We start from the raw sequence: 13,669 nt of genomic DNA on the forward strand, positions 1-13,669 counted from the left end.
TAATTGCTTCCCTTCCTATAAATAATCATAGTGTCACTTTATATATACATATCCAAATGTTCAATTATTTGCCTGTCACTGCAGGCCCTACTGCGTATAAGCCCCTTTCTCTCAGGAAATCAAGCTTGACAAAGGAAGGGTTTCCCCACCGAAGCAGCTGGTCAGGAACAAATGATGTCAGTATAAATGTGGCTGCAGCCAACCTCCACAATGATTTGAATTTGCAGATTGGAATCTATTTCAGCCTGACTGAGTCCTGTAAAATGTTAACGCGTCAGGGAAAGATGATTGCTTGCTTTGAAGTGCATTCATTCCTTGAATATGCCACGTATTGTTTCTTCATATATTGTGTGGCTGTCGAAGCAGAGGAAATTCATGTTTCATTTCCAGCTGAGTGGCCCTCAGACAATGGAATCAGTAATAGACTTTAGCATGTTCATATTAAGGCAGTGAAGCAGAAGGGACCATGTGTACATACAAGGGGTCGGGGGAAAAATAATATTTTACGTTTAATCAGTAAGATGGTATGTATTATTTATAACATAAAAACAAATCTCTCTCTTACTGTCCAAAATTAAATATGTACAATCTGTGTAAATGGTGAGCTATACCATTCCTAAAGTCCATCTGAAAGGTATAGGAAAATCCTAAGAAAATGCAGAATAAATTAGAAGGCTTGTTAATGTTGAAGTGTTATCTTTCATATCAACAGTGTGTATTTCAGTTATATTGTTTCTAAAAATATTTGATCAATTAACTTCAAACACCAGGATATTTAGTTCCTAAGTTAAATTGAATTAAATTGATTATCTTATAGAATGTAACACGTACTTAATTCCATGCAGTAATAAGAGTACAAAATCTATGCTTGTATTTGAAAACTCAGATTTAAGTATAGGAAGTGCTGCTTTGTACCAACAGCAATTGTGTAGGTGGGATGTGAAAAATTAGCAGTTTAAGTTTCTGCATTTCGCGCCTGTTATAAAAATGCTGCGTGACTTTTCAGTGAGCGATGTGCTTCAGCATTCAAACTGTGTTTAGGTTATTCCCATGCAAAGCTGGTCATTATTGTACTCACAGAAGGATTTTTGCAAAGTTGTTGTGCTCATTCCCACATGTACAATGTGCTAATCATTACTCATGTGAAATGGGTGGTCAAACCCGGCCAAGTTCATGCGGATTGGGAATCGGAACTTTAACAGCCACACTGTCAATCATTTTTTGCTGGCAGATGGCACTCAGTGATGGGGATTCCTTTCAGTACTCCACTGCCACTAGGCATAATAGATGAGGATGGTCAGGATCAAAGGAGGATGGCCAAGAATGTCAAATGCCATCAGATATGTACTGTCAGCACTGTGTAAATGACGCCCTCCATATCTACATGTTTTACATGGAGAGACAGTGCTTTGGACCTGGCGCCTACGTGTCAGGGTTTGCAGCCAAAATTCAATTGGTGAACTTCAATTGCTGAACTTCATGGAGGTCACCCATCAAGCCATTGCACTTTAGTTCCAAGCCCAGCTCTTAAATTGTGCTTCTGTCACTTAACTTAGGGTCTGAACTTTAGTGCGTACTGAAACTGAAGGTGACAGAAACTGGTGTAGGATAACAGTGACCCATCAACCAGCAAGAAAGCATGAAATAAACTTCAACAGTACCTGAAGTGGTGGAGGGGTGGGTGTGGGGCAAGGGATGAGTGAGAATTTCTCTAGCCTTGTGAAATTAGACATTCCCACTTCAAGTGAACAACTGAGTCTGTTCCATTTGATCAGCAGCAACTGATAAGAACAATGAGGACAACTGGGAGGAAGAGAGGAAAAGAAGACTTTTGAAATTAAATGCAGTGGGAGTTGAATAAAACATAAACTGTAGGGAAGAAGGAGAGAAGAGGACTGATATGAACTGAAAGGAGAAAGGATAGAAGAATGCCAGGTTCATCTGGGGAAAGAGAAGTAGAAGATGACACGCGTTAGGGTGGAGGAGGAAAAAAGTGTCATCTTAAACTGAAGAGGGAGAAAAGTGGCAGCATGAATTGGAGGTGAACTAAAGGTGTTCCCAGGAGATCTGACAAAAGTGAGGGGAGAAGAAAGTCAACATGTACTGGGAGGAAGATATTTTTCTAAAAATTGTAAACAATTGTTAAATCTGACTCAGAAACCAGATTGCAGATAGATAGCCCACAATTTACTGACTGAAGAGAAAATTCAAACAAATGTTGCCACAAAAAAATCCACAATGCCGGTGATAAAATGTTTTATTTATTCATTCATAGCATTTGGGGAGCACTGGTTAGGCCAACATTTATTGCCCATCTCTCACTGTCCTTTAGAAGATGGTGGTGAGCTGCCTTCTTGAACTGTAGCAGCCCATGTAGCGTAGGTACGTCCACAATGCTGATAGGAAGGGAGTACCTGGATTTTATCGCAGTGACAGTGAAGGAACGACCAATATAATTCCACCTCAGGATGCCGTTTGATTTGAAGGGGAACTTGCAGCTGATGGTGTCCCCCTGTATCTGCTGCCTTTGTCCACAAAGGAGCCTTGGTGCTGCGCATCTTTTGGAATTCTCCCTCCCCAACTACACCCTCCCCACCACCCCAGGGTGCCTGACAGCTGCTACCCCTCCCTTTGGGTGTCTGATGCCCCCCCCCCTCAACTCCTTGAGGAGTTGGGGCACCTGGAGTGTGCTTGGATGCCCCCCCACCCTCCCCGATCGCTGGTCTCCCCGGCCAATTGCCCCTCCACCCCCCCATCTTCCTGTATATCGCCCTGACAACCCCCCACACCGCTGGCCGATCACCACCCCAATACCCACCCCAGCTGATCACCCCCCTCCCCCCCCGCCTTGGCTGATCACCCCTACCCCCCCCATCCAGCCACCCCAGCTTGGCCGATTGTGCCCCCCTCACCGCCCCCCCCTCACCACCCCCCCCCCCCCCCCCCCCCGGATATCACCCTGATAACACCCCACCCCCCCAGCTGATCACCACCCCAATACAGATCCCGGCCAATCACGTCCCTACCCCCCTTCCAGCCCATTTGATCACCAGCCCGAACAACCGTCCCCCCAATTGCAGAGTGTGCAGCTCCCCCTGCCTCCGCTTAACCCCTGCCCCCTGGCGAAGGCCGTTAAAGCAAGTGAACCCGGTCAATTATGTCCATGATTCACTAATAATATTTAAGTAAAGGTTTAAATATTGAAATCACGCCAGCAATCCAGGATTGGTAAGATTGCGAGAGGCGAGAAACCAGGCGCAAACCCGATTTTTCACCTCTCTCTCGATCTTACCAGCTTGCCATGCTGATTTACCAGTGTGATGAGCCGGTAAGATCACCCTGCAAGTGTTTCCACTGATTGGACATTCATGGTGGGTTCACCATGACGGGCACCTGGTGAACCAAACCCACCAGAGGCACACAGGTGTATCACAGTCCAGGGGAGAGGGCTATGCCCGTCAAAAACCTGGAACTGTACTGGCACTGACCCAAAGCTTCCCCCAAGGCTGCTACAGCGAGCACACCAGAAAACATTCTTCACCTTATTGCACCCCCTGGCACCACACTGGCACCCCTGACATTACTCTTGCACCCTCTGGCATTATCCTCCCCCCCCCCCCCCCCGGGTGGTGCACTCAGCTCTGAGTTCCCTTGGAGTTTTGCTCAACAAGTGCATGCCTTCTGAGGCCAGTCATGCATTGCACTGTTAAAGTAGTATTATCGTTAGACAATTTATCCAGAAAATCACCTAATGTTCTGGGGACCCAGTTTAGAATCCCACCACGGCAGATGGTGGAATTTGAATTCAATTTTTAAAAATCTAGAATTAAGATTCTACTGATGACCATGAAGCCATTGTCGATTGTCAGAAAAGCCCATCTGGTTCACTAATGTCCTTTGGGGAAGGAAATCTGCCGTCCTTACCTGGTCTGGCCGACATGGACTCCAGAGCCAAAGCAATGTGGTTGACTCTCAACTGCCCTCGGGCAACTAGGGATGGGCAATAAATGCTGGCCAGCCAGCGCCACACATGTCCCATGAATGAATAAAAATAAAATCACACTGCCCTGGATGCATTTTTTGATGTGGGGCTGTGATTCCAGCATAAAGTCCTGATAATGATATGCAGATGCATTACAATGAGATTCCTGATGTTGAAGTGGGAAACACGGGCCACCTCTGACAGGGGGAGGGGATGATCACTTCCTGCTTCTGTATCGATATAAAACGTGATTTTGGCCTTTTCTCAATATTTTCCATTTTCACCGCCAAACCCGCCTGGTACAAACGGGAGTGGAAAATCTTGGCCTCAGTCTCCAGAATGGAAAATTCTGCCCCATGTTTGTGTTTCAATAGTTAAGTCAAGGAGGTGAAAAAGGTGCTGTTGACAGTTTCAGCAGTAGATAAGCTGAGGCAGGAGTGAAGTCAGATGATGTTGCAGGCGAGCGGACATGTATATATGTATCTAGTTCTTCTGAAGTTTGTATATTTTGCACATTAAAGGCTATGCATAAATAATTGGAACAAGGTAAAAGTCCTTTCGGAATCACACAGTCTAATGTTATATTTCAGACTTATTGCATATGGTATTTTATTTTTTCCTCTGGGTTGGAACTTTGTGAAAACCATGATGTTTCAATGATACACATCCTGCCATTTAAGTACTCGCAGGTAAACACATAGCACACTTAGAGCTCCTCAGGAGGCTGTATGTTGTCTTCTCAACATTCTGAAAGAAACATTTTTTAATGATTAAAAATGTGTGCTTGGATTACATTTTTCATTCTGGTTTTGGGATTTGCATCATTCAGATGTTTTCCTGGACCAAATTGGTTTCAGGAGTATAATAATATCACTGGAACTTCTTCCACACATGTCAGTCCAAGATTCCCTGTGGATTTTGCTGGTGTTGGCAACTTTTTCATACTTTTCACCAGTGTGCTCTCGGACTCCCTGTGGAGAAACTGCAACCAACAGCAAGGCAGATTGGAGTTAGGGCTAAAATGTCTGGTGCCAATTCTTAAGCCCATAATCTCTGGGAATTATGCTTCCCTTGGGAATGCTGGTCACCAAATTATCTCTAGTCCTCTTTCTATCTTTCAAGTGAGCTGAATTCATTTCTAAAAATAAAGAAGCGCAGGAAAATATGATACAGAAATGACTGAAACTAACGTGAGCAGAAGAACAATTAAGAAGTTTGAATGAAATGCCTTTCACTGCTATTTTGAAAGATCGGTCAAAATGTGTAAAACAAATGAATCTACGCCTGTGTTAACAGAATGGACAGAGGGACGTCATACGAACATGTTAAGCATTCATTCATTTATTTGCCAACAGTCATTTTTTTTGACAAACGCCTTTGCTGGACACATTGAGGCACATCAAAAAAAGCAACATGTCAACATTAAGTGCAACAATAATTTGTCAGATGTAAAGGACCATCCAAGTTTTTTTAAAAAGTCAAAGGTTCCTGCAAAATTGAGAACGTCAGTAGCTACTAAACCACTGCAGCAGCACAGATCTAAAATATCCAAGGGCAACAAATATTCAATTTGTCGTCAAACTCAAGTCAACCCTCATCATGTATAACAGCCTTTGTCAAAGACAATCTCTGAGTAATGAGAGGTGGCAGTTCTGGAATCTGAAGTGTTTTCCCAGTCTGCAAGTGCACTTGCTTCATTCTGAAAAACGATGGTTCAGAACATTATGAGCACAATGATCAAGAGTAAGAATGCTCAGCTTCCTGTAGCCTTACCACTTTGTCAAGAGGCTGACAAAGGTGATTCATCAGTCACTGAAATAGTTTGGCTCTCACAAAGCTCAAGCTGAAAGTGTGAAATTAAATAGAATGTCAGTACCATCAAGATCAGAATCTCAATCCTAGCTCCAATTTGTGAATTCATTGCAAGTATCTGTACATGATATAAAGTTTGTGTTTCGCCTGACCTTTTCCTAAAAATTTAGGTTCTTAGCACACCTAACTGAGAAATATTTTTTACTTCATTGTTAGTAGCCAGTTTTACATAGAATCCCTACAGTGCAGAAGGAGGCTATTTGGCCCATCGAGCCTGCACCAACCACAAACCCACCCAGGTCCTATCCCATAATCCCACGTATTTACCTCGCTAATTCATTAACTCTAAAGGGCAATTTAGCATGGCCAGTCAACCTAACCCGCACTCTTTGGAGTGTGGGAGGAAACCAGAGCACCCAGAGGAACCACTTGCAGTCACGGGAGGAACGTGCAAACTCCACACAGATTTTCACAGTAACTTCATTGCAGTGTTGATGTGAACCTACTTGTGACAATAATAAATCAACTTAAACAGACAGTGAACCAAGGTGGGAATTGAACCTGGGTCCCTAACGCTGTGAGGCAGCAATGCTAACCATTGTGCCACCATTGTGTATATGAAAAATGGTAGGATAGGAATGGTCTCTATGGTCCAACCAGTCTTTCATACACAACCATGATAGCTTGTGCATGGTAATACGTAATCTCTGTCATTTTCTTAATTTATTCTCATGTCCACAGTGCGATTTGTTCCCTGTTTTTGTCATCTCCTTTGTTCAGAAAATGATGACAAAATCATATGTATTTAAAATGCCATCCATAATCAAAATTGCTCTTTTTGCTCAAAAATGTTCTTCAATGCATACACAACTCTTGAATCCTTTTCCTGGCATATCAATGAAACATCTATGAATATTTTCAAAGTTGATCAGATTGCAATTTAATAGTTTGTGCATCTTGTTAATTGTAAGCAATTAACATATCAACCCACTGTCAAGGAACAGGATTTCTGTTTTAAATGTAGCAGCAGATGGAGCGATCTGGCATGTGTTTGCTATTGTCAATGTCTGCTTTTGTTTCCTGTATGTTCTTGTTATTGGGTATTTTAGTATGAGTAAACAGATGATTAGTATTGCTTGTTCATGTTCATTTATTTCATTTACTGTAGGCCGGGGAAGGTTTTTCAGACTAAAGCTGCCTGCAATAAGACTTCTTACATCTAGCAAACAATCTCTTCCTCAAGAGGACCCAGATGCGGTTATAGTGGAGCCATCTCAAGTAAGCGATGATTCGTTGGCCATGAAAGACTTGAAATCCCCCACAAGCGAAAGCTGTGGCCCTTCCGAGTTTGAAGACACTAAAGCATTGACAGAGCCGGATAGTTCTCCGCCATTTGTAAATTTGCCAGGACCCCTGGATCATTCTTCACCAAAGCGACATTGGGATGGACTGAACCCAGACACGTTGCAGTCTACCTCTGGTCTAACGTACAGTCAGTCAAGAGAAAGTGTGTGCAGTATGAGAAGAGCCTCTTCAGCCCATGACATTGAAGGATACCATGTTAACTCTCGGATTATATTTAGGGATCGACATGCAAGTGAAGGTAGGCATCTCACTGCTTTACAAAGCATGTTTTCTATGAGTTTAGATTTTACCATGTTATTATTTCAGAAAATGTTGACTTGCAAATGATTTAATCGCAAGGTTAATAAGGCTAATGTTTTAATCATTCAGTCCACAAATCCTGATTTTCAATATACATTTCCCAGTGCCTTCTGGGGAATGGACAACAAATGAAATCGTCTACGAAAAAGATGGTATTTCCCCAGTTTCCTACAGTTATGCCCAGTGAGTCATTGTGCCTCTTTTGGTGATTAAAATTAGACAAACCCTTTGTACAGGTGAATCATTGTATTGTATAGAGGATATTCACAATTGGTGCTCTCCCATTGCAGAGAAAACCACAAATCATATACCCTGAAGAGAGTTGAGCCCTATAGATGGTCTCTGTATAGAAAATGAGTCAGTAGTTATAGCCTTTCGTACAGTGAGTCAAATGTCGGCTGAGTCATTATAAATAGCCATTTATGAATTACTAAAGGGAGTCAATTGATGTAGGATGAGTCACTCTTAACAGCATCTTTATGCATGATGTGTCACACAGACAATCACTATATTCAGGGTGCGTGAACCTCCTTATATATTTATTCACCTTTTACCAGAGGCAGCCCAGTAAACATATAAAATGAAAGTTTATATAGGGTTAGTTAAAATAGATAGAATCATAGAATAATGGCCCCTTTATATCTCACTCAACAAATCCATCAACATTACAGCTCTACAATATTTCACTATATGTGTGATTACCTTAGCCTAAAGCTGCCAAAGCCTTATCTACATTGTTGTCATCTTTAGACTTGATGGGATGAAAATGATATTGACTGCAATTGAACCTGAAATAAGCAACACGTTGAGAATGCAAACCTGATGTCAAAAGCCCAGGTCTCATTGGAAAATGGACCTTGGAGCTCACCAGCATATTACTGGTGAGCTGGGAATGGCATTGGGGGTCCAGAGGAAGATCCACATGGACAAAGTTGGGCCAGTCTCCATTTTGGCAGCGGCCCTCAGGTAGAGTCTGGAAGGGGTGGAAATTGATCAGGAGTAGGAACAATATGAGGAGGAAGCAATCTGGGGGAGCTGAGAGGGTGCCAGTAATACTTTGGAACTGAGCCCTTCAGGTGCCTCCTGGTTCCATATTCCCAGTCATGTTAAACATTGAATGTAAAACCTTCATTCTCATCTTCAAGTCCACCCATGATTTCATCCACCATTATCGCTGCAACTTTGTCCATCTATATATCCCCTTCCAAACCCTCAACCATCCATTGCTCATTTGCTAACCTTTGATGGTAAATCAGCTCTACTCCTTAGGCTTCTGTACTAAACCCTTGAGTGAGAAATTAGTCTCATTGGCACCATTTTATTAGATGCTCTGAGCACTGACAAAGCTCCAAAAGGCACCAGCAGCACTTATGTATATTTGTGGGGCAAATTATATCTGATGCAATTGGGCGCAGACATTAACTCACATGCGCAAAGTGAACATCCACTGAAAGTATGCAGAGCAGGCAGGTCCTGACATCAATCACTCTGATTTGATGTCAGTGGTACCATTTGGAGCCACATTTCAGCCAATGTCCTCACTCAACTTCCACAGCAAAAACAAATTTAGCAGCAGAATGAACACCCCTACTTGTAGCTTTATTTGAAGAAATCATCAGCCACTTACCTAGGTGCTGGTTGATTTCTTACTTTGAATCTATCTGCTTGGTGCTTTCGATTGTGTTTCTCCCAAGTTGCCTCTGCACCATCTCACACACAGGCGGAATCATTTCCGGCTGGTTTGCTAACAGACAACATTCATTCATGGGATGTGACCATGGCTGGCATGGCCAGCATGCGGTGCCCACCCCTAACTACTTTGAGAACATGCCATGGCCTTCTTCAACTGCTGCAGTCCATGTGGTGTAGGTATCCTCACAGTGCTCCCACAATGGGAGTTCCCATGCAGCTGCTGCCCTTACCATTCTAGGTGGTAGTGGTCACAGGTTGAAAGGTATTGTTGAGGGAGCCTTGGTGAGTTACTGTAGTACATCTTACAAATGATATAGACTGCTGCTACTGTGTGTCAGTAGTGGAGGGAATTCATTTTTAAGATGAGGACTGGGCTGCCGATCAAGTGGGCTGCTTTGTATTGGATGATGTTGGGCTTCTTGAGTGTTGTTGGTCTGGCAACTCAACCAGGCAAGTGACCAGTGTTCTATCACACTCCTGACCAGTGCCTTGCAGATGGTAGACAGGATTTGGGGAGTTAGGTGAGTTACTTGCCGCAGAATTCCCAGTCTCTGACCTGCTGCTATAGCCACAGTGTTTATAATGGTTGGTCCAGTTCAGTTTCGAGTCAATGGTAACCGCAGAATATTGACGATGGGATATTCAAGGATGGTAATGCCATTGAATGTTGAGGAGAAAGGGGGAGATTTTCTCTGATTGGGGATGGTCATTGCCTGGCACTTATGTGGTGCAAATGTTATTTGCCAACTCTCAGCTCAAACCTGAATGTTAGCCAGGTCTTGCTGAATGCAGACTGTTTCAGTGTCTGACGAGTTGCGAATGGTGCTGAACACTGTGCAATCATCGGTGAACAACTTCTGGCCTTTGTTGGAGGCAAGGTCTTTAATGAAGCAGCTGAAGTTGAGCCTAGGAAGTCCTGAGGAACTCCTGCAGTGATGTCCTGAGGGAAAAATGATTGACTTTTAACAATCACAACCATCTTCCTTTGTGTTAGGAATGACTCCAACCAGTAGAAAATGTTCCACCTTGTTCCCACTGACCTCAATTTTGCAAGGTGTCACACTCGGTCAAATGCTGCCTTGACGTTAAGGGCAGTCACTGTCAGCACATCTCCTGAATTCAGCCCTTTTGTTCATGCTTGGACCAATGTCTGGAGCTGAGTGGCCCTGGCAGAACCCAAACTGAGCATCATTGAGCATGCTATTGATGAGTATGTGCTGCTTCATAACATTGTCAATGACACCTTCCATCGCTTTACTGATGATTGAGAATAGACTGATGGGATGTGAAATGTGAAATGATTGGATTATAAATTTGTCCTACTTTTTATGGATAGGATATACCTGAGCTGTTTTCCATATTGTCAAGTGAATGCCAGTGTTGCAGCTGGACTGGAACAACTTGGCTCAGGGCAGCATGGTGGCATAGTGTTTAGCACTGCTGCCTCAGAGGACCCGGGTTCAATTCCAACTTTGGGTGACTGTCTGTGTGGAGTTTGCACATTCTCCCCATTTCTGTGCAGGTTTCCTCCGGATACTGCAGTTTCCTTCCACAGTCCAAAGGTGTGCAGGGAGTGGGCTTAGGTAGAGTGTTCTTTCAGAGGGTTGGTGCAGACTCAGTAGGCTGAATGGCCTCCTTCTGCACTATAGGGATTCTATGACTAGTCCTGGAGCGCAAGTCTTCAGCACGACAGTTGATGTTGACAGGGCCCACACCCTTTGCTGTATCCAATGCATTCAGCCATTTTGAGATATGATGTGGAGTGAATCAAAATGGTTGAAGAACAGCAGGAGTTCAGTCTGCTGTCATGCAATATCAGCTTGCTACCATCATGTGCAAAGGGGCTTGCCAACCTGTCTCCTGAACTGGCAGCTGCAACTGGGAAATAAAGGCCCGGATCTTCCAGTTCCTGGATCAGCAGAGTCCAGACATACAACCCAAGATGCTGGTCGGAATCCTGCAGATGTCCCAACTCACAGACTCCAAGGGAATTGTCTGGGAAACTTGAACCACCTGCTCCCCGGGACCCTCTGAAAAAGTCTCTGACTCTGAGCTAGAGTTTGAACAGTTCCGACAAACTTATCTGAATAATTACCCTGGAAATGTTAGGTCGAAAAATCTTAGTCTAATTCCTGGGTAACTATACAATTGACCCTGCAATCATTCACAATGACTCCCGAGCTAGCCCCATCCCCCAATGACCAGCCCTCAACACCCACACTGGACCCAACCCACACCGACTACCCTTCCCAACCCAAATACCAACCAACCTGACCTGATTAGCCACCAATCACCTGACCATCTCCTGACCTGATTAGCCACCAACCTGGCTACGTCCTGACTAGACCTGACCCAACTACCTCCCAAACCACCTATCCGCCTCACCCACCTGTCACCCTGCCCACTAACCACCCTGCCCACCTGCAGCCCTGCCCATCACATTATGCCAATAGCCACCCACAAATAATCCCCTACCTCCCCAACCCACCTGCAATGCTACCCGCCACTCTAGCCACCTGCCACCCTACCACCTATCCACCTGCCATCTTACTATGCTAACCACCTGCCACATTACCCACTTGCCCACTTACCCCATCCACCTTACCACACTACTCTTTCCCTCATTCATTCATTTACCCGTTCACTAACATTCATTCATTACCCAATCACTAACATTCACAATGGACATTTAAACTTACCTTACGGCAGATAGTGCCGTAAAAAAGAGGGCATGGCTTTTGTGCAGGTTCTCATTGCTGCTTTCTGCATGGATTCCTGCGCTGAGGGAGTTCTTCTGCATTGCAGATCAGAAGTCTGGCCTTTTTAAAGCTCTTGTACGTGGGTAGTTTGGGGTCTGATCAGCGTCAGATGCAATGATTCCAACACTGATCAGAAGAATTGAGCCAAAGTGATTGTGCATTCGGCTGATGTGACTGTCAGGGTTGAATAGTTGGCAGAGCATCCAGTCTTTGAGAGGTGGCTTGCAGCATATGAACATAGGAAGAAGAGTAAGCCATTTAGCCCCCAACCTATTCCATTTAATAAAATTGTGGCTGATCTGCAAACTAACTCCATATACCTGTCTGTGCCCCATATACATTAATATCTTTGGTTAACAAAAATTTGTAAGTCACAGTTTTAAGATTAACATTAGCATCAACTGCCACAGAGTCCCAAACTTTTAGCAGTGGTTACATTGAGAGACTTTTTCTAATTTCATTCCTAAACGATCCACAACTAGCTGAAGTAGTTTCTCCCCATCTACCCAGCAGTTTCCTTTAATATCTTAATCATGTCACACTTAGCCTTCTACATTTCAGTAAATACTATCCTCATTTGTGGAATCTTGCCTTGTAATTTAACCCTTTGAGTGCAGATACCATTCTGATAAATCCAGTCTGTACTTGCTCCAAGTACGGACTGGATTTATCAGAATGATATCTGGACTCAAAGTCCCTAAGTCATGGTACCTGAAATTGCTCACAGTACTCCAGGTGTGGTCTAACCAGGCTATTGTATAGCTGAAGCATCACTTTGATCTGTTCTATTCGAGTACTAAGGCTGCAATTTAGCAGCCCCATTAGCCACGGCCACAAATCCCGGAATGGGATTTGCACTGGCGGGATCTCAGTTTGAGATCTTCCCCACCCCCTGCGCCCTCCCCTACTGGTGACATGATCAGATTCACACCCAGGAAGCGCCCAAAAATTTCCCCCCATGGTTCCCGCACCCCCCCCCCGCGCATCTCCCCCCCACCGCCCCCCCCCACGGTTCCCACACCACACACACACACACCCCCCCCCCCCCACCCCCCCTCCGCATCCCCACCCCCCTCCCGGCCTCAGCAGTGTGATGTCACGCTGGCTCAAATCACTACTGCTTTTCAAAAATAAAAACCAATGATAATCAAACCGGAGGCACGGAGATGCCTATAGACCCTGGGGGTTGAGGGTCAAGCCTGGACTTTACCCCCTGGCACTATACCAGGGTGCATGGGCAGGAGACACTGTCAGGTGGCACTGTCCTTTGGGGTGTGTGGTTACCATCAGCCATTGAAGGGGGCCCCTTTCTGTGTGTGGAGAGGGGAGGATGTTCCCCTTATCCACTGGGGTGGGGTGATATCTGTGGGGTGGCACAGATGTCTGTTGTGGGAGGGTGGTGTTCTTTAATTACTTAGTTCAAAAATAGCACCCCAATCTCGGATTCCCAGCATTGCCAGTATGTTTCGGCCCTGCTGCTGTGTGATACTCGTCACCACTTTAAAATTGCATAGAATGCTGTTAAATCAAGTGAGAAATGCTAATTGTGAAACTGACTCGTTTTGCACAGCTCTTCACCCCGATCAACACTCTTCCACCCCAAGTGTGAGAGGGCAATGTGAACCAGATGATTGTTAGGAATGAAGCCTGTTGAAAGAGATTGGTAGTTGAGTCATGGCGGTGAGGGGGGTGGGGAGGTGGTGATTTGAGCTGTAGCTAACAGTGCAGTTGGTAGGATATGGCATTTGATGATGCATTC

The 13,669-nt window shown here is 44.5% G+C and overlaps 1 protein-coding gene across 1 annotated transcript in view; it reads left to right on the forward strand.

The window, feature by feature from the left end:
* kcnh7b (potassium channel, voltage gated eag related subfamily H, member 7b) overlaps positions 1–13,669 on the forward strand; it is a 443,308-nt gene that overhangs the window by 263,999 nt on the left and 165,640 nt on the right. Inside the window, exon 5 of the mRNA XM_078227700.1 lies at positions 6,963–7,397. Coding sequence (XP_078083826.1) covers positions 6,963–7,397 — 435 coding nt within the window. The remainder of the gene's footprint in view (positions 1–6,962; positions 7,398–13,669) is intronic.

The sequence above is a fragment of the Mustelus asterias genome, chromosome 14 (genome assembly GCF_964213995.1).
Source record: "Mustelus asterias chromosome 14, sMusAst1.hap1.1, whole genome shotgun sequence".
NCBI classification, from domain to species: domain Eukaryota; kingdom Metazoa; phylum Chordata; class Chondrichthyes; order Carcharhiniformes; family Triakidae; genus Mustelus; species Mustelus asterias.